At 43.6% G+C, this 18,467-nt stretch overlaps 3 protein-coding genes and 1 long non-coding RNA gene across 4 annotated transcripts; 1 reads left to right on the top strand and 3 right to left on the bottom strand.

Moving 5' to 3' along the window:
• Positions 1–128: 128 nt before the first annotated feature.
• pycr1a (pyrroline-5-carboxylate reductase 1a) lies at positions 129–3,150 on the bottom strand. The gene is made up of 8 exons (XM_078083752.1): positions 3,000–3,150; positions 2,717–2,788; positions 2,551–2,621; positions 2,229–2,406; positions 1,565–1,788; positions 1,393–1,485; positions 1,055–1,218; positions 129–737 (listed from the first exon to the last, which is right to left on the bottom strand). Exons 2-8 carry the CDS (start codon positions 2,781–2,783, stop codon positions 572–574), a joined length of 963 nt encoding a protein of 320 aa, XP_077939878.1. The 5' UTR covers positions 2,784–2,788; positions 3,000–3,150; the 3' UTR covers positions 129–571.
• Positions 3,151–4,004: 854 nt separating this feature from the next.
• Positions 4,005–12,252, top strand: LOC120827616 (uncharacterized). Its single transcript, XR_013451316.1, has 6 exons — positions 4,005–4,152; positions 5,902–5,975; positions 7,311–7,440; positions 9,881–9,957; positions 11,114–11,179; positions 11,365–12,252. It is a non-coding gene; the product is annotated as an uncharacterized LOC120827616 (long non-coding RNA).
• On the bottom strand, positions 6,967–9,396 carry myadml2 (myeloid associated differentiation marker like 2). Its single transcript, XM_040190653.2, has one exon. It carries the CDS (start codon positions 8,594–8,596, stop codon positions 7,685–7,687), a length of 912 nt encoding a protein of 303 aa, XP_040046587.2. The 5' UTR covers positions 8,597–9,396; the 3' UTR covers positions 6,967–7,684.
• notum1a (notum, palmitoleoyl-protein carboxylesterase a) lies at positions 11,327–17,926 on the bottom strand. Its single transcript, XM_078083751.1, has 11 exons — positions 17,249–17,926; positions 15,079–15,131; positions 14,871–14,966; positions 14,518–14,578; positions 14,376–14,434; positions 14,175–14,277; positions 13,874–14,065; positions 13,655–13,752; positions 13,348–13,495; positions 13,207–13,254; positions 11,327–13,100 (listed from the first exon to the last, which is right to left on the bottom strand). The coding sequence occupies exons 1-11, from the start codon at positions 17,575–17,577 to the stop codon at positions 12,797–12,799; spliced, it is 1,491 nt and encodes a 496-aa protein (XP_077939877.1). The 5' UTR covers positions 17,578–17,926; the 3' UTR covers positions 11,327–12,796.
• Between the last annotated feature and the right edge of the window lie 541 nt (positions 17,927–18,467).

Below are 18,467 nucleotides of genomic sequence, written 5' to 3'. Positions count from 1 at the left end.
AAGATGAAACCAATTTAAATAAATAAAAATATACCCCCTATTGTTAGATTGGAGCTACTGATTACCGGTTAGGTGACGGCACTACTGGCAATTAACGAACCCACACACAAATCATACATCACAAAATGTTGTTTTTAATATTTATTTATATAATGTTTCAAAGACATCCTTACTTTCATTGCGTTATGAAATATGCGTTTAAAAAAATGGAAATTGTTAAATGCAACTTGAACAGTAACACCACCTCCGGAAATTCGTGGCACACAGCGTGTTGCTTTGCTGCATGTCACTCCGTTGCATTGATTCAGATGGTACTTTGGAAACTACCATGATATCGAGCTGACCGAAGTAAGACAGAAAGACAAATGAATCACAGAGATTGAAATTATTATTCTAGTCAAGCCTGACAAAGGAAAGTTATTGCCTTACAAAAATAAAATATCCATGGTCCCCCAGTTGGCTTTTTTTTTCTAGAAAGTAATCCACTAGGTTAGACTCTCCTCTGACAGCAGGCATATATTGCATCATTGCTGCTAAAATGTTTGGGCAGTGCGATACAAAACAAAGAAACTCACTTCTTTTTGGTCCTGGGGTTATTGCTGAACATACTGATCCCCTGAGATCTGACTCCAACAGGCCCTGCGGTCACTCCTGGCTGCTGCAACACTTGGTCCAGAGTCGTCTTCTTTATGGCAGCTGGCGAGATTCTTTCTTGGTCGGCCAAAAACTGAAGTTCCCTTTTTAGGGAAGGAGAAGAACACGAGAGAGACATTCATAACAGAGCATGAAACATACATATTTATTAGTGAATAGTATAGTAGCATGATAATAATCTGATCACTTGAAAACCAGTAACCTAAGAAGGACAAAGCCCTCATTGTAACAATATTTGTATTTAGCTCCATCTACTGTCAGAATTCTAAACTTCAAAAGAAATACAACACTCTCGGCCATTTCAATATGACAATTAACTTGAAAGCATTTCTCGTGTATCCCTATGACAGGAGATATGATTTGTTGGTTTGTTTTTCTCACACCTTTCTCATCAACTTACCTAGTCCTAACACACGAGGCCTCTACAGCATTGATGAGGAGGCTGCGGAAGCCGCCACTCTCCATGACGTGCAGGGCGTGGATGGTGGCGCCCCCTGGTGAACACACGTTGTCCTTGAGCTGCCCAGGGTGTTGCTCTGAGTCTAACAACATCTTAGCAGCCCCCTTTTAACGAAAGACGATCCACATTAGACTAGCAAAGTACTCAGACTGTGTCCCGAAAACATCCATGACAGATTGCAGCAAACAAAAATGTAATGCATAGATTTGCCCATGACACACGGAGAAAGCCCATACATGCAACACATTCATTTTTTAATAAATAAATGAGGGTAATACCAGCAGAGCCTGGGCTCCGAGGCGTACAGCCAGTCTCCTGGGGAGGCCCATTTTCACTCCACCATCAGCAAGAGCATCGACAGCAGTAAACGCCTGAAAGGCCACATGGTTGTAAGGTGTAAGGAAAAATGATGAAACACAAATTATTAAAAACATTATTTGAACAACTTACGTAAGCAGGACCACTGCCACTGAGGCCGGTAACGGCATCAATCAGGTCCTCCTCCACCTCAGTGCAGAATCCCACACTGGACATCAGCTGCTCCAGGAGCTTTCCATCCTCCACTTTTGCATGGGTGCCTGTGGCATACACAGTGGCCCCCTCACACACCACCACTGGGGTGTTCGTCATGCAGCGCATCACCTTTGGATCAGCCCGATGCTGCTGCAGCTTCTGTAGGGGAACGTAGCAATGAATGGTCCTGGAATCAGTGGGAAATGTCGGACTGGGAGGGTCGTTATTTGCTCAAAGTTTATACGCTAGTTCAGTGGTCCCCAACCTGTTTTACCTCACGGACCGTTTTCATGTCAGACAATATTTCGCGGACCGGTCGAGAAGGTCCGGCGGAATAACAGGGGGTTAGTAGTCGTTGATCTAGCTATTTCAGTCGGTATCACCCTGATATCGGTGTCAATGCAGCTCTACAGAATTTTACCAAGCACCAGGCATCATAATAAAATAACATCTAGCTTACATGCACTAACGCTTATCTGTCCAAAACACTATACTGGTCAGGTATTGAACAAACTATATTTCATTGTCATCAATATTGTTCTGTTATTAACAATCTGTGGTCCGTTAGTAACATTGGAAGAGAGAGGGCCATGACTTTCCTTCTCGATAGAGCTGATGGTGACACCTGCAGCACAGGACACAATAAGGTGACGCTCTTCGATGTCTGGTCCAATCTCATCCAGTACGAAAGGGATGATGTGGGGCTTCACGGCCAGGAAGAGGACATCACTTTTGCTGACTGTCTCCTTGTTGCTGGTGGTGAAATTGACGCCCAATTTCTGTAGACATGACATATTTTAGCGACAGTTTCTCAGAAAGGAGGTACACATAGGGTGCATGCAAGAAAGGGAATGTTTGGAAAGCCCCAATTATATTCAGAATCAAACATATATATTATAATGAGAACAGTATTGTCCACCTACCCGCAGTCCCTGGACTGTAGGGAGCTCTGTGTCCGGGGAACTGGCTGTGATTCTGTGAGTGGCAATCACGCCTTGAAAACGGGGCAAAGTGTCCAGAAATCATTTCGGGGTCTGATTGCAATCAACCCACGTCGACGACACGCACAAGGTATGTTTCCAAACTCACCTGCAGCTGTGAAGCCTCTCACCAGAGCATGGGCCAGCTGGCCTGCTCCTATGAAGCCCACGCTCATCCTACCTGTGTATGTGTACACGGAGGAATCCATTTCATTTCAACACAGATCAATCATTCAGCCCAACATCGTGTGCTATAATCCCGGTCACACGATGTTGTGCTATATAGTTGCTGGTAACTTGTTTACACTTCCTCATCAAACGACATTCCTCCACACGCAGTGACAGCGGCCATATTGTTGTACAGTAAATACATTCGCAGAAGAAAGACTTACAAATAATCACAGGAGGCCACGGGTGGCGGATACGGGTACAGCTTCAAGGAAACACCTGAAAAAACGATACCGTCGAGAGGCTTCGGGGGTCGCGCTCCCCTGACGTACACGTTGCGACTCATTTAGCTGACAAGCACGCAAGCCAATGAGCGTGAACGTTTGGGTGACACGTACATTTTTCGACCAATCACAGAGGCGTTAACGATGACTTCGGGCGGGTTCTAAGACGCCGGCTGCGTCAGACTGTGGTGAGGAGGAGGAAGACAGGACGTTTTACTAGATGAGACGTGGTAGAAATGTTTTTTGGAAAGTGGACAGGCGGGTTAACCGGATCCAGAGACTGTAGGCATGTTATCAATAAGGTATTCCTGTATCTCCTCCATTGAGCAACACCATTTGATGTCGTTTATTTTGTGCATTCATGTCAATTCATTCAAAAACACTCGAAGAAGCACAGGATTTACTTCAAAGGAGTATCGGCCAATACCAGCTACCGATCTATTAGCAGTGTATAATTAATAATTTGTATGCCTCAATTTGTAGCCTTGACCTAAATAATGTTTTACTGCCTTTGTAAAGAATAAAAAATTGCTCTAAATTGAACCAAATAGTTATTTGCTGTTAGAATAATATGTTGTTTGTGTGTTTTATTGTACAGATATTTATTGTTATGTACCATTCACCTAGCCAAATGCCAATGTGTAACAAGCTGTGCAATAAACAGTTTTTGATTGTTGGTCAAAGCTTATACAGGATTTAAAATTCCAGTATATAACATAGTTTCTAAACAAAATGTAGTTGAATATATCAGCCCTATTTTTACTACTACATGATCTAGCCATTTCAGTCGGTATCGCCCTGATATCAGTGTCAATGCATCCCTACTAGGGTCTACTGTCAACATTAACTCATTAATCTATGCGAATAAAGTGCCTATAATAATGCCTAGATTAATGTGCCAACATATTTTAACATTGTTAATGTTCGTTTGTTTACTTCCGGTTTACTTTCGAGACCGGAAATAAACCGGAAGTTGGCCGTGGAAACGAAACAGCCGTTAGCTGCAGTCAGTTACATCAAGTAAAACAAACAGTGGTGCGACATACAGCAGAGAACTGTGCGGAGGAATCACTCCACGTGTCAAACAGACGTGGTGAGTGAGAAACGGACCACTTAAAGCACTGCTATGTTAAGATAGCTGCTAGGCTAAGATAGCTGCTTGGTTACTTCCATATCAATCACCATCTAACGTTACCCTCCACACAGTCTGCAGAGGGCCACCACTGTGTCCCTTAATGACCGTGGTTTGAAAACGTCCTGGCTAAATGTGGGGACATTATTGGCACTTCAAACAAAGCCGTTAAATGATGGAGAGTTGAGAGCAAAGTGCACGAGGACGAGAAGAGTCGCTAGTTCAACATGTTCCACGAGGTGGAATTCTGTCTACAAAATGATCAACTGTGTGTAGTCTTGTGTTTAAAATAACATTAACAATTAAACAACCGTGTCTAAAAGGGGGGGCATGTAAAGAGTTGTTGAGGATGACTAGTCAGGTTCTATAACATGTTTTGACTCACTGGCAGAAAGAAGAAGGTGGGTAGAATGCCAAGCAATACAATAATTAATTAAACTTGATTAAAACAAAACCAAAAAGCGAAACTGGAGGTATGTTACTAGCATGGTTAGGTGAGGACTCAATGCAGAGATTGACAGTGGAGACCAGATTTAATTTGAAACAAAGGTGGTTCTTTACTGATGAACAAAAAAAAAAAGCAACTGCTATGTGGTTGGATTGCATTAATGAGAAATTGAACAGATGTTCCTAATAATCCTTTAGGTGAGTGTATATGAGTGGGGTGATGAGGCAATTTGAGGCAGCTGGGTGAACGGGGCAGGCGAGTAGCCAGATCAGGGGAAAGAGACACACACACACACACACACACGGACGGACGTTACAGTCACCGGTAAGGTGTACATGTTTTATCTTCGTTGCCTCCATTGAGCGGCACCATTTCATATTGGTTATTTTGTGCATTTATGTCAATCAAAAACACTTGAAGAAGGAGAGGATTTACTTCCAAGCAGGAGGTGAAAAATTCATTTTGAAGAGGTAAAAGTCCTGCGGCATTTAGATTAACGTCCTTCACCTGGGTCATCATGAAGGAAACGCACTTTTAAATAGCAGGTGTCAAGAAATACACATTTTAAATGATAAATAATTCTGCTTTAATTTGTTCTATTGTATTCTAATGTATTGTTCTTACATTGCATTTATATGTGAGGGGTGGGACCTTGGGACCTGGGACCCTCAGCAGGGCGGGAGGCTTAAACTCAAGGAGAGCCTCTCCATATAAAGGAGATCCCGTGAGAGTTGAGCAACTCACGTTTGTTCTCATTGTCCGGCATGTGCCGAAGTCTGGGTTGCTCTGTTTGTTGCTCGCCAGTACGAGTACATCCATCCATCCATCCATTGTCAAACCGCTTATCCTGCACACAGGGTCGCGGGGGGGCTGGAGTCCATCCCAGCCAACTTCGGGCGATAGACAGGGTACATCCTGGATTGGTCGCCAGCCAATCGCAGGGCAACACAGAGACACACAACCATTCACACTCACACTCACACAACTACGGGCAATTTAGAGTCACCAATTAACCTGATCCCCAAAGCATGTCTTTGGACTGTGGGAGGAAGCCGGAGAACCCACGCAGACACGGGGAGAACATGCAGACTCCACACAGAAAGGCCACTGGGCAGAATCGAACCCAGGACCTTCTTGCTGTGAGGCAACAGTGCTAACCACCACGCCACCGTGCCGCCCACAGTACGAGTACAGTATTGTGCAATTTTAATCTATATCCTCTATGCCATGGGGAAATTAATATGTTTTGTTTCCTGTGGTAGAATGTCAGACCTGACCCAGACCTGGTGAGCCCAGAGTCCTACCTGCTGGTGCACAGGTGCCTTGGGCCTAGGAGGTAGGAAGTTGGGCTTGCCAGCACATTATGCATTGTGTAATGAGGATGATAGGTACTGTGATTAATGGCTGTTTTGTACATAAACAAGGCTGAACTGGTGACACAGAGTGGTCAGCAGGGCAGCCACTGCTCTTTTTCTCCGACTATAGTTTTATGTTAGTATTCTGCTCTAGTGCCTCCATCTTGCCCTCTATTTATAAAGATAACAAACTGATATTGTGCCCTTTGATGACCGTTGCTTCCACCTTCCCCACTTCTATTGTGTTGTGTATATTTACCAGGATCATTAATAGTATTTGTGTGTGCCCAACATGATTCGCAGTGGTGGTTATTTTAGCCTTTTTTCTTTTAACAGTGTGCTGTGTTTTTATTGTTGGAAGTGTCATTGTTGCCCCCGGTCAATCACTATTGGTATAATTTATTTTGATGTGTTTCTATAAAGGAATTGTTTAAATAAAAGTGATATTGCACTGTACACGCAGAAGCCTCAGTCCGTCTATGATCTACCTTGTATGGGGTTTTTGGCCAGTAAAATAATTGAATTCAGGGTCTCTCTCCTCAAAGAGGGGCGTTGTCACGTCTGGATATTATTCCAAAGTATTTTAAGTGTCCATTTGGTCACATATATCCCATGGTTTTATATTTGTAACCCATCCCCCACAGTGGGAGTAGTGTGGTAAGGGCAACTGCATAGCAGGTAGGGGTTGGGTGTCTTGCTCTGGGACAATTCAACCACCAACCTTGCTGTTCCCAGCACACCCTCTACTCTATGCGCCACGTTCATTTGATTTAACCAGGCTATGAATCATGTACTTTAATCAAAATAACTACCAATTTAATTTTTCATTTGAAGCTTTGCCAATACACAGATGAGACTCATGATGTCTGTGTAATAGAGGAGTCTTCTGTCCTCTGAAAGTCGAGTTACAGTTCAATTTAGGCGGTCTATTACAGCATGCAAAGTACAGAAATAAAAAAAGACCAGTACTACTATTTAACAAGGATTTTTTTTTTTTTTTTATAAAACATGGAACCCATCAGAAATATAGCAGACCGGCTGGATGACCGAAAAAGACGAATGAAGTTCAACCTTTGGCAAAACATGTTATGACGACATGTAGATAAAACAATAAAAAATATCTAAAACCAAAAGCAACGTTTAGTTCATGCTGTAGACTTAATATATACTATTCACCACATATATACCATGATATATATTCATTCTTTTTTACTATTTACATATGTTTTAATGGATAGATTAATACATTGTCCAGCCTCTGTACCCCGACTGACATAAGTTCTGATATTACAACCATGACCCCCCCACTCCCAAAGGTCCGTCCTGTATGCCACCACCAAAGGAATCTGGAGGGGATTCGGTGCTGAGATGGACGTACTTCCCAGGATCCTCTGTGGACAAGGATGCTGAGATCAGCTCGTCGGTGCACCTGGCAGGCTCTCCCTGGTAGGTCACCGTAGAGCCGGGAAAGGGCCTTTCAAGCTCATGAAACGGGGTAATACTGAGTTTTTCTGCATAGAAAAGGCAACATTCTATGAAAACACTGATAATGTAGGAAATGCCAAACATGGTTAGACGACTTCATGAAGTTATGAATCCACGGGAATCGTTCCTTCACCGAGAGCGGGATGTGGACAGAGAGTTTCTGTGTTTGTCTTTGAATCCAAACAGTCTTGAAGGGACAAAGGGTTCAGACTGCAGAGCTGGACACAAAGCGAATCCTCTGGGAGTAAATCAGGTCTACAAAATATAGGATCATGTTGACGTTGGTGAACACCGCCACCACTAGCTTACTGTCCCAGGGACATTGCCCTCGAGGGCAGTCCTCGGGACGAGCAGTGGTGCCGTACTTTTTGTCAAAGCTGAAGATGGGCCAGATGAGTGCCGTGCTGAGGTAGAGGATCACGGCGAAGAAGGTGTAAATGACCACGAACCGGTCAAAGGGGAACGGCAGGGCGGCGGTCCGACCTGAAACGGTCAGTACGACCACTACGACGGTGAGGGAGAAGCACAGGCTGTACACCACCACGCAGTACTGGGTGGCAATGTGGAGGGTGTACTCGCTGTCATTGGCCAGGGCTCCGAAAATAATGCAGGCCACAAAACCCTGGACCACCTTGAGCAGCCCGGACACAGTCGCCATGTAACCCACCACCGCGCCGGGCTTGGCTCGAGTCAGGAACACCTCGGCGCCGTAGGGGAAGCAGCAGACGCTGGAGCAGACGGTGACGGCGATGCGGTAGATTTGGACGTCAAAGTCCTCATCGGGGCACTCTGTTTGGAGGAAGTACACGGGGTACACCACAGAGGCAGTGATGTACATGAGGGTTGCCAGCATGGCAAACGCCACTGTAAAGTTATCCCAGGAAATGGGCATGCAGGCGTGGAGGCGCGTGATGTCCAAGGCGAACACCACGAGTGTGACCGCAAAGGAGAAGCACCACACAAACATGCAGAAGGTTTCGTAGGTGGCGCTGTAGCCCGCGCCGTGGGACACAAGGGACATTATGGTGCAACCGAGCAGGAGCTGGCACATTCGGGTTGCACCTAAAGGGGACAGCACTGCTTCCTTGTTGAGGTAGTGTCCTCCATTAGAATCCATGGCTTGTGTTGTCCCTCGCAGAGGCAGCTGCTTTCTTTTCTCGGGGAGACTCTCGGCGTCCTGTTCTCAGTGTTGGTGTCCTTGTGCTCTTTTTTTTCTTCTCTTTTTTCTTTTTTTTGCCACTGACCTCACCCTTTTCCTTGAGTGCCTTTTTATAGATGGTCCTTAATTACAAATGTCTGTAACCCTTCACTCTGTGCTCTGTACTCTGTGCTTTGTAATTACAGAGATGTGCTGAATATCAAGTCACATGTATACACTGTTGTGTAGAAGTTAGAACGGTAGAAGGATATTTGATACATTTGAATGCAAAAGTATATACGATGAACAGAGTACAATTTCTTTAAATCATATAAGACTGGTATAAGTCAGTTTTGTACTGTTTTAAAAGTATTTTAAAGATAGTTGGTCCTGGTCTTACTCAAAGCGGCAGCGTATGTCCTCATAGAGCTTGGTTCCCCTTGCTTGTTCTCTTCAATTGTTGTCCAGTGGATCAAAAGTTCAAAGTAGGGTCCTCTAAAATGCATATCCAGTGATCCATCCCCCAACAATAGCCCCCCAGTGCCGAACAGGTGGACTGGTTTGTCGTCCTGTCAGTCAGTTCCTTATGCAGGCATTCAGTCCTTCTAATATCTCCACCGTAGGCCCTTAACTGCTTAGCAAAATCCCTCAAACCGTTGGCTCAGTCTCTTGCTCGTTGTCTCGCTCCCTTAGTCTCCTTATTCCTCTTGGATGGCCTCTCACACTTTACTCGCTCTCAAAAAACGCAAACCCTCTCCCTCCCGTGTGTGTGTGTGTGTCAGTGTGCACTTACTGGACTGCAAGGGGAGGTTGTTTAAATGAAAGTGTGTGCCGAACCCAAAGGGTACAGGCCTCGCCGGCTCTATAAATAGGGGGTCTATATTCCACATAGGGGGGGAGGCTACATGTGGTGGGCAGTGTGGGAGTCGTATTTCTAGGGAGCACCCAGAGAGGCTGAGTCAGAGCACCCTCAGTAAGAAACTGGCATTTATGCCGATGTAATGACAGGGAGGGAGGCTTAGACTCCCACCAGTGGCAGAAATTACATCCAGGTTCAGAGAGATTCTATTATTGCAGATGTGAGTGATGCATTTAAAGGGGACACGGAAATAAATTAGTAGTTACTTTAAACACTTTAACCTGTGGTATTATACTGTGTTTTTTGAGTTGTGGGATTTAAGGTGAACATATTCATATATATATATATATATATATATATATATATATATATATATATATATATATTTATTTATTTATTTACAGCACGTGAACTCCCATATTGTGGTGGCGGGGTGTGGATGGCTTTGCTGCAGAGCGGAGTGGTTCAGGGAACAGTGCCGGTAAGTAGTTAACGACTTAGCAACCAGCCGGTGCTCGGAGAGAAAAATAAAATAAAAAATAGATAAATAAAGTATATTGCCGAGAAGAACTCATCGTGTCCGTGTGTCCTTCGACGAACCCCGTAGAGATAGCTCCATCGCGGCTACACGTATATTTCACCAAAATTCTTCCTCCTTTTCTGCATCCTGTTGTATCGGACTGGCGGGGAGGAGAGAAGGTGGGCAGAAAGTCAAGTTAATTAATTATCTAGCAGGAGGAGACATGTATTTTGGAAAGTAGATGGACCAGCTAAACCGAAACCAGAGAGCCAAACTGTAGGCGTGTTACCAGTAATCAAAAACACTTTACTTCCAAGGAGGAGGCGATTAATAAAGACCTGCTACCGCAGTCGACAGGGGTCGGAGGTCGCACTCACCTGACGTACTTTTTGCTATACTTTTAGCTAACTAGCAAGCAAGACAATGAGCGTGAATGTTTCGGTGACACAAAAACTGTTGCTGACGTTGTTGACGATGACTTTGGGGGCGGGTTCTATAACGTTCTATGACTGTTCTGTCAGACTGTGGCGGAGAACCGAAAAGGCGGGAAGAATCCCAGCAATTTAATGAATTATCGAATTACTAAATAGCATATTTTATTTTATTACGCGTGCACTATTGTCGTACTGTCTACTGTTTCGCACCAACCGCCAAGTCAAATTCCTTGTATGTCTGACATATTATGGCAATAAATGTTTCCTGATTCCTGAAATGAGACTTGATAGACATGTTTTTTTGGTGGACAGACCAGTTACCCGAAACCAGAGAGCCAAACTGTAGGCGTGTCACCAGTAAAGTGTACATGTTTTATCTTTAGTGCCTCCATTGAGCAACGGCATTTGCATTTATGTCTTTCAAAAACACTTGAAGAAGGAGAGGATTTACTTCCAAGGAGTTGGCGAACAAGATTAGATTACATTAGATCAACGTCCTTCCCCCGGGTCATCATAAAGACTTTTAAAGGTGTCAAGGAATAAAACTTACAATGATGAATCATCCCGTTGAGAAGCTTGGAAACATACCTTGTGTGTTTGTATTATTCTGATTTGTGTCATTGATATGCGTTTATTGCAATCAGACACAGAAATGATTTCTGGACGTTTGGTCCCTTTTCAAGGCGTGATTGCCACCCACAGAATCATCGCCAGTCCCCCGGACACAGATATCAGTACAGGGACTGCGGGTAGGTAACTAATTTCATATTCTCTTAACCTCGGCTCCCTCTAAAGTTTTTTTTGTGGGGTTTTTAAAATGGGAATAATAGTAATGCACGAATAATTAATGATGATATGAATAATGTAAATAATAACAAGACTGCACAGCAATATTTACCTTGTAGTATATATGTAATGTGTCTTTTCTTTTTAGTCTGATACAAAGACATGCAATCAACACAAAGAGAAAAAAAACAATGTATTTACAATTTACAAAGAATCACTTCTCTGTGAAAATGGCACTTATAAATATGATTTACATAACAAAATAAATATGTAAATTACCAATGTAGCTTGAGATTTTTTTTCTGTTAGAAAATATGTTACAGAATAAAATTACAAGTAGTAATACATTTCCTTCTCTGGTGTGATGCGAAATAAAGGTCCTTTAAAAACAATTATAAAGACATCATTACATACAACATTGTCATTATATTAGAAAGTGATCTCTATTATGAAATATAAGAAGGGAGTTACATTAGTGAACACTTGAATGAACCTATACAAATACTCAAAAGAAATATACAATACACATCATTTGTCTCCCTTTAAATGTTCATTGCATTGATCTGAGGATCGCTGAGCTACTGACCTAACATGAGTGTCTGGGGTTTGAACAGCCTTCTTGAGATGAAGTGGCCTGTGAGAAAGAGGTAAAGACTAGACGTAATGGCCCTGTGGTGAATGTATAGCTACTAATTAACCTGCAGCTTGAGCAGCCATCTGAACCGGCCATTTCAAACTAAATATTTCCCTCAGATTGCAATGCTAACACGTGTGAGTTACCGTAATAATTTATCTTTACCCACAAAAATTGCCACAGTAATATATATTTTTTGAGCATTGTCTGTCTTTATATGCTTTTTCTGGCTACTTACAACATTTGATATTTGTCTGTCTTTAATTTGAGAAGCCTAAAATGTTCTGCTAATTTCTTGGGTTTATTGTTTTTTTTCTTTTAAATGTCATTATTACTTAAAGTTGCTGTCCTCGTTACTCTCTGGCCAATAAAAAAACATCCATGGGTGTTAGTGTCTTGCTATTGTTCTTGCCATTATTTTTTAAGTAAATACAAAATTTCATTAATGATCCAGTGCTTTTCTCATCTTATTGTATTTGTTATCTCTTACTGCTTCGTTAAAGATTTTCATGAGATGAGAAACTATAAAACCGTTATTTTTTTAAATTAGACCTTCTATAATCTATAGTGATTACTTAAGAAAGAGCATCCTTTCCTTTTTTAAAAACAATGACTAAATATAATCTATGGAAGGATGAAAAGAACATTTAAATGAATTAAACAACAGTGAGCATCCTTAAAACTGGATTATATTTGTGGTATTTTTTTTCTTTTACAAAGCAAAAGATAATTTAAATGGAGTAGCAGAGAGTTGTGCCGTGTCATGGTGACGTGATGGGATAAATAGAAAAGCCCCTGTGTTTGACCAAGGGCCCAGACTAGTGTACAGAAGAGCTCATAGGGGAGATGACTATAGGTAGAACGGGTTGTGAAGGTGGAGGTATCAGCATCTTGGAGATGCTGGGTGTGTGTGTGTGTGTGTGTGTGTGTGTGTATGCGTGTCTCTTTAGCTGCCGCTGCTGAGCATGCCCAGTAGCTTGCTGGGGTCCATGCCCTGCTGCTGGGCCATCTTCTGCACATCGAAGCCCATGTGCATGAGGAACTGAATGACGTTCATCTCTTGTCCGGTGAACTGGTCTCTGATGGTGGGGCAGGTGGGGTTGCAGTGGGGCCACGGGCAGCTGTCAATCAGGTGTACGGGGCAACCTTTGGGTGGAGCCTTGTTGTTCCTGTTGTCGTTGAGGCTGCGGTCCCAGCAGTGCAAGGCTCGGGGCAAGGAGGTGCCTTTGACCTGCACGTCAATCCAGTAACTAGAACGCAACACAAGAGGGCGCTGTCAGCTCAGCCACAAAGTTTAGTGTCCCCTGCTAATGGAACACCGGGAAGACGGAGATCTGGAAATTTAAATGTACTCACTTTCTGGTGATAACTTCATGTGATAGACATGCTGGAGCAAACATGGCCCTGCAAATGGATAAAACGACAATGCGTAAACCAAAGGGAATCCTCGCAAACATCCAGTTTAAATTCTCCTCCTGAAAGAGCCATGGGACTTACGGGACATCTTTTAGTGTGTTTCTCAGCTCAATGCCCAGGTTTTGGATGTAGCGCCACTGGCTTTCCTGTACAGGCTGGCCGGTCAGCTGGATGTTGTCCACTGTCAACTGAGCCTCGTCAAACAGCCACTGGACAACAAACACAGGGCCTGCGCAGGGAGAATGCACACAGATTCATGTAAGATTATTGTGCATCTATACATATAGTACAGTAATATGTACTCCGTGCCAAGTATTATTCAGGTATGTTGGGCTTGCATGGACGATAGGTGCATGTTTCATGTTAGAGAATGAGACCCCAAGCTCACTTTTTATTGATGGGAAGACTCTATATCCAAAGAAACAGTTCCACTCCTCTCCTTCATGGGTTTGTCTGCACCTCTCTGGCACCACTCCTCCCCAGTACCTGACGGGACAGGTGAGAAGATACACGGTGTTGAGGTTAGTAACCTGATGATCTCATCACCATACTGAAATAAGTCCACCTCATAAAATCCTTTTATGATAACGTTTGCTGGATCGCGTACTTGATGCCTCTCTTGATGGTCTCGGTTGGGGGGCAGCTGACAGCGTCCACACAGTCCGTGCAGTGGTACTGCTTGTTATCCAGGAACCAGCCGGAATCAGACAGGCCTCGCACTTGTATCCCGGTGTGTCCCAGCCCATCCAGCAGCTCCGCCACATGGTCCACGTTGAGAAGCACCCCAGTGCCACCCGCACTGCTCGCATTAATAACAACATATTCTTAACAAACACTTCAGGAAACTAACTAAATGTCAAGGATTTTGAATTTGAAATTCCATGCAAAATGTCCACACAAGAACATACCTGCTTCCTGCGAGTAGAAGAACTTTTGCGTTGTTCAGACCTTTGTTCAGCAGGTCCTTCACAACCTCCTGAATGATCAGTGAGCCCATGAATGCATATCCACCTACGCACAATACAGAGAGTACAACTGTAACATAGCTTCTTTGTGTTTTAAGAAGAGTTCCACGTTAGGGTTGTTTTGGTGATTCAATGATGTCTCACTCTGCTCTGTTTTGGCTGTTGCGCCGCTCCAAACGTCGCTGGAGCAGTACGGGATGAACCTGCACCACAAAAATACAGTTAATGTTCCCAGCTCAGATAAAAACTTGAGCTTCAAAAAACACGGAAACATTAGTCAACTTACACCATGTTGGCGTTCCACCAGTGAGGGTTTTCCTCGGGCAGCGGAGACAGGATCCCTGTGCCTGCATAGACAGAGCAGCATGTATCATTAGTCATCGTGGCACTCCCAGACACATCCTCTTCCTCCTCATCATCATTGGATTACAGTTATTACTATGCGATGAAAGAGGGAAGCGTCTCGGTTCCTACAGCAGCGGGCGCCAGGTAGCTCTGCACCGCAGCTACATTATGACAGGGCGACGGATGCATCCGGCGCTTTTAAGTACTCAGACATTAGGATTTTTTTTTTAGCATGTTTTGGAGTCAGGATTCGCTTCGGGTGACAGTGAAGGACATACAATGGCTGAAGCTGACCTGTTTTAGTTTGGGGCCACGTGGACGAGCTCATCAGTCTCCTCATGGTCTCGTATCGGCTGTCACAGTTCTCCTTGTTGAAGCAGTACCAGCCGCCTGCAGATAGATACCAAAAAAAGAAGACATGTCTAGAATTGTACATCCTTCCCAGTTCGATCATCATAAAGAAAAACACAATGACATGATGTTATTTTATTTGAATACTAACCCTCTAAGAATATCAGCCAGCGTCTGCTGCCTCGAGATTCTTTCAGGTAGTACCTACGAGAGACCAAAGCATATCAAATCAACACAGCATAGCAGACGAGTCAATGATGCTTGAATATATGTAAATGTGAAACTAGTAGGCTGAATAACAATATGTATGATCAATGAATAGGAACCTCATTCCACAAACACTTACTAACACAGAAACATGAGATAAACACTAAAAAACAAATATCCACCATTAATGACAGTATCCAAGTAAGAAATATAAACATGTGGACACTATGACTTTAAGACAAACACAGATGTCTTGTTGGGCTGTTGATTGCTGGTGACCGACAACAGCAAATTTCGCTGCTTCGGCCCACAGTGTTGTTAAAGAAAGAAACTGAATGCATGTGTGTAGATGTCAACACCCGGTCTGTCTTTATATTTAGGATTTATATATCTCCAAGTTATTGCTTACCTACTGCACCCTGGGTAGGAAAAGTGAATGTTTTTGTGCTATCCTACATGGAATAAAAGGTGTGTGCTGTATGCTTTCAGTCCAGAAGAGGGCACGCACATTCTGCAGGACGTTCAGATGCTCCGTCCTCCTTTTTTGGGATTGCCAAAGAAACGTCAGTGACTTTAAAGAAAAACCGACTTGGCTGATGTTCTGAGCTGTTTGGTCAGACTCTGAATCAGCCCTTGGCTGCAGTTAATGTCTTGTATTATTGCAATGCACAGTCGAGGATGTAGGCTGAAGACCGTGCGCTCTACTCATTACTTTCAAACAACAAAGTGGAGACGGGCTTGGCGAGCTTGAACGAGCCGAGAGGGGAAAGGAACTGCATCAACACACTCTAACAAGTGTATCACACACCTTCATGTACCGTGCATGATTTTACTTGTTGCGTCCCATGTCGATTTGTTAGTGTAACAATACCTGCGTGGAAACAACAGACCCTCTGATGGACAAGAATCCCCACTGACTACTGCCACGGCCATCTGCCAGTAACTGTCTTTCCCGCCCCAACAGACAGCTCACCATGCACTTTGGGGTTTTACCAGAATAAGACTGGATAGTAAATCCACACAGAGACGTATAACATAGTCATTTAAGTGCAGTCTGCCCATCACTGAACTGGTCCCAGATAAGTTTGAATGCATGGATACATTATCAAAGCTTCCTGATGTGAAACATGCATCATTGACAGTAAAGCATTTATGTAATACTCCGTTATTAGGCCTATCCGGGCATAACATTTAAGTACTGTTCTTTCATTGTGGTATGGGTACAGTTTGACAGTTTGAGACATAAGTCATATCCACCTCCTTTGGACTAAGCAGCTATCATCTAAAAATAACACGTTTTACATATAACTTCTACTTGACACACCAAGCCTTACTTATCAGTATTTGTACAGGAATTTATTTAACTTAGCAGTATTCAGCAAATGGAAATATTACAAGAGACATTGGATCTTTCCGATATTAATGTACTTTTAGTGCTTACTGCTTTAAATCATCGAGGGGTCTGATTTACAACAATGTCAACAGTGGATATCACAATGTAGTGATCTGTTTACTTCTACTCCTCCGTTCACCTCATAGACCCATCAGGGCAAATAGTACACATTTCATACTCGTTAGTAGCAGCAAAATAGCATGAGGATCAAACAGCAGGGTGCAATCATCAGAGAGAGATGGGTTAAACTTTCTGCAGAGCAAATCCTGCATTCTAATTTGAGGCACAGGAAATTAAGCAAAGGGCCATGTGGTTATCCGGCAAATTTCACGCTTCGCTGATGCAAAGCATCTGTTGATGTCATCCCGTTATTCTATCCTGGGGCAAAGCTCCCTTTTTACCCTCCCTCCCCCCCCTCCTCCCCCGCCGTTCACCACCACCACCATTTATTCAGTGTGTTTATCATAAATAGAGGGAAACCACTTTCAAAGAAAACAGCTCGAATAAGAGGAAACCACACTGAGACGACCATTGTTGTTCTCGCAGGACGACCAGCGGGCGCGCGATGCGCCCTGCTGACGCTCAATAACGAGTGCTCCTTTAGCTGCAGGTTGCACTGCTGACCCCGGCGGTCAAATCATACGATGGAACCCCCCCCCCCTCCCTCCCCCCCGCTCCCGTGCACGTTTACGCGTATTCCTAAATTAGTGACGTTACATACCCTGCGGGACTTCCATCGTTGCAGGTGACCGAAGTGTTCTCCAAAAAGCTCAGCTTCATGTCGTAGTCGAGCTTCTGCGCCGAGCACGGGTAGAGGGACTGCGCAAGGTTCTTCACTTGTGTCATGAAGTTATCCATGTTCTCCTCCACGGCGGTGAAATCCAGAGGGAAGCTCTCCGTGGTGTCACCCCGATCCGCCCGGTATGTGGGAGGAGGTGGTGAGCGTCGTGGTTGTGGGTTGCGGCCACCCCGAAACCTCCGTGCGCAAAGAGCTCCGGACTGCATCAGCGCCAGCAGCAGCACTGATGAAACCATTCTGATCGCTGCCATCTTTGCGCAGTGTTAAGATGTTCTTTTTTTCCTTAAAATGTCAACGTCTTCTCACAGATGTACAGATATTTCTGGTTTAGCAGAAAAATAAACGACAATTACGCACGGTATAAAAGGTAGCTCAACTCTCTTAAAAACGCTGAAATTATATTTATTAGATTAAAAAGTGCTTTTAAATGAATGACAGTCATCCGCTGAGTTCTCTGGATATATACTAATCTTCCAAAGAGTGCGACTACAACCGTTTGCTCATCTCACCAAGCCCAAGTGAAGCCCTTCTGGACCAAGCGCATAAGCTTGAACGACAACACCGGTGCCATGCTCTTGTATTTTATTCAAACTTTCCCCCCATGAGTGTCCGACCAGCCAATCGCAGACGCGGGGCAGGACCCGGGCATAATCAAGCGTGGAAGACTACCTCCCTTTTTTAAATTTATATAGGGAAACATGTCACTGCGTTGGTTCTTTTGATCCACGATGTTTTATTTCATGTGGTGGCTTTCATTGGCCTTGAAATGTCCATTTCTCATTCCACCACAGATGTATTTACGTATTCTTACAAGAAGTGAAGAATACGCATTTTGTTACGCACTCACTTAAAAATCAAGTGCAGGAAAAAACAAGACACGATCAAAACTCGGGTAGAGTTCCGACAATATTTGATCAGCAAAAAAATTTCGATGTCAGACTTTACCTCGTTAAATCAGCAAAAAATGTTGTCTTTTTTATTGGTTCACTTATGTAAAGGCTTTTCTTTTACAAGCCCAAAAAAAACAGTATCATCCTTCTCTCCACAAAAAATAAGAAACCTCACCAGATACGTCTTTTTAGGAATCACCTCCAGTTCTGACTAGTTGAGCTTTACTCTTGTTGTCTTAAGCTTTAGAAAA

This window comes from Gasterosteus aculeatus, chromosome 11 (genome assembly GCF_964276395.1).
Source record: "Gasterosteus aculeatus chromosome 11, fGasAcu3.hap1.1, whole genome shotgun sequence".
Classification (NCBI taxonomy): domain Eukaryota; kingdom Metazoa; phylum Chordata; class Actinopteri; order Perciformes; family Gasterosteidae; genus Gasterosteus; species Gasterosteus aculeatus.
Note: the sequence above shows the minus strand (reverse complement) of the source record. Positions and strands in the feature narration are given on the sequence as shown.

Excerpts from the sequence above, each read along its gene's own strand:
- pycr1a (XM_078083752.1), bottom strand. The coding sequence starts at position 2,783 with ATGAGCGTGGGCTTCATAGGAGCAGGCCAGCTGGCCCATGCTCTGGTG. Across the intron at positions 2,407-2,550 it reads CTACAGTCCAGGGACTGCGG|AAATTGGGCGTCAATTTCAC; the intron begins GTAGGTGGACAA and ends TCATGTCTACAG. Across the intron at positions 738-1,054 it reads GCCTCGTGTGTTAGGACTAG|GGAACTTCAGTTTTTGGCCG; the intron begins GTAAGTTGATGA and ends TTCCCTAAAAAG.
- myadml2 (XM_040190653.2), bottom strand. The coding sequence starts at position 8,596 with ATGGATTCTAATGGAGGACACTACCTCAACAAGGAAGCAGTGCTGTCC.
- notum1a (XM_078083751.1), bottom strand. The coding sequence starts at position 17,577 with ATGGCAGCGATCAGAATGGTTTCATCAGTGCTGCTGCTGGCGCTGATG. Across the intron at positions 14,278-14,375 it reads AACAGCCAAAACAGAGCAGA|GTGGATATGCATTCATGGGC; the intron begins GTGAGACATCAT and ends TATTGTGCGTAG. Across the intron at positions 13,753-13,873 it reads ACCATCAAGAGAGGCATCAA|GTACTGGGGAGGAGTGGTGC; the intron begins GTACGCGATCCA and ends CTGTCCCGTCAG.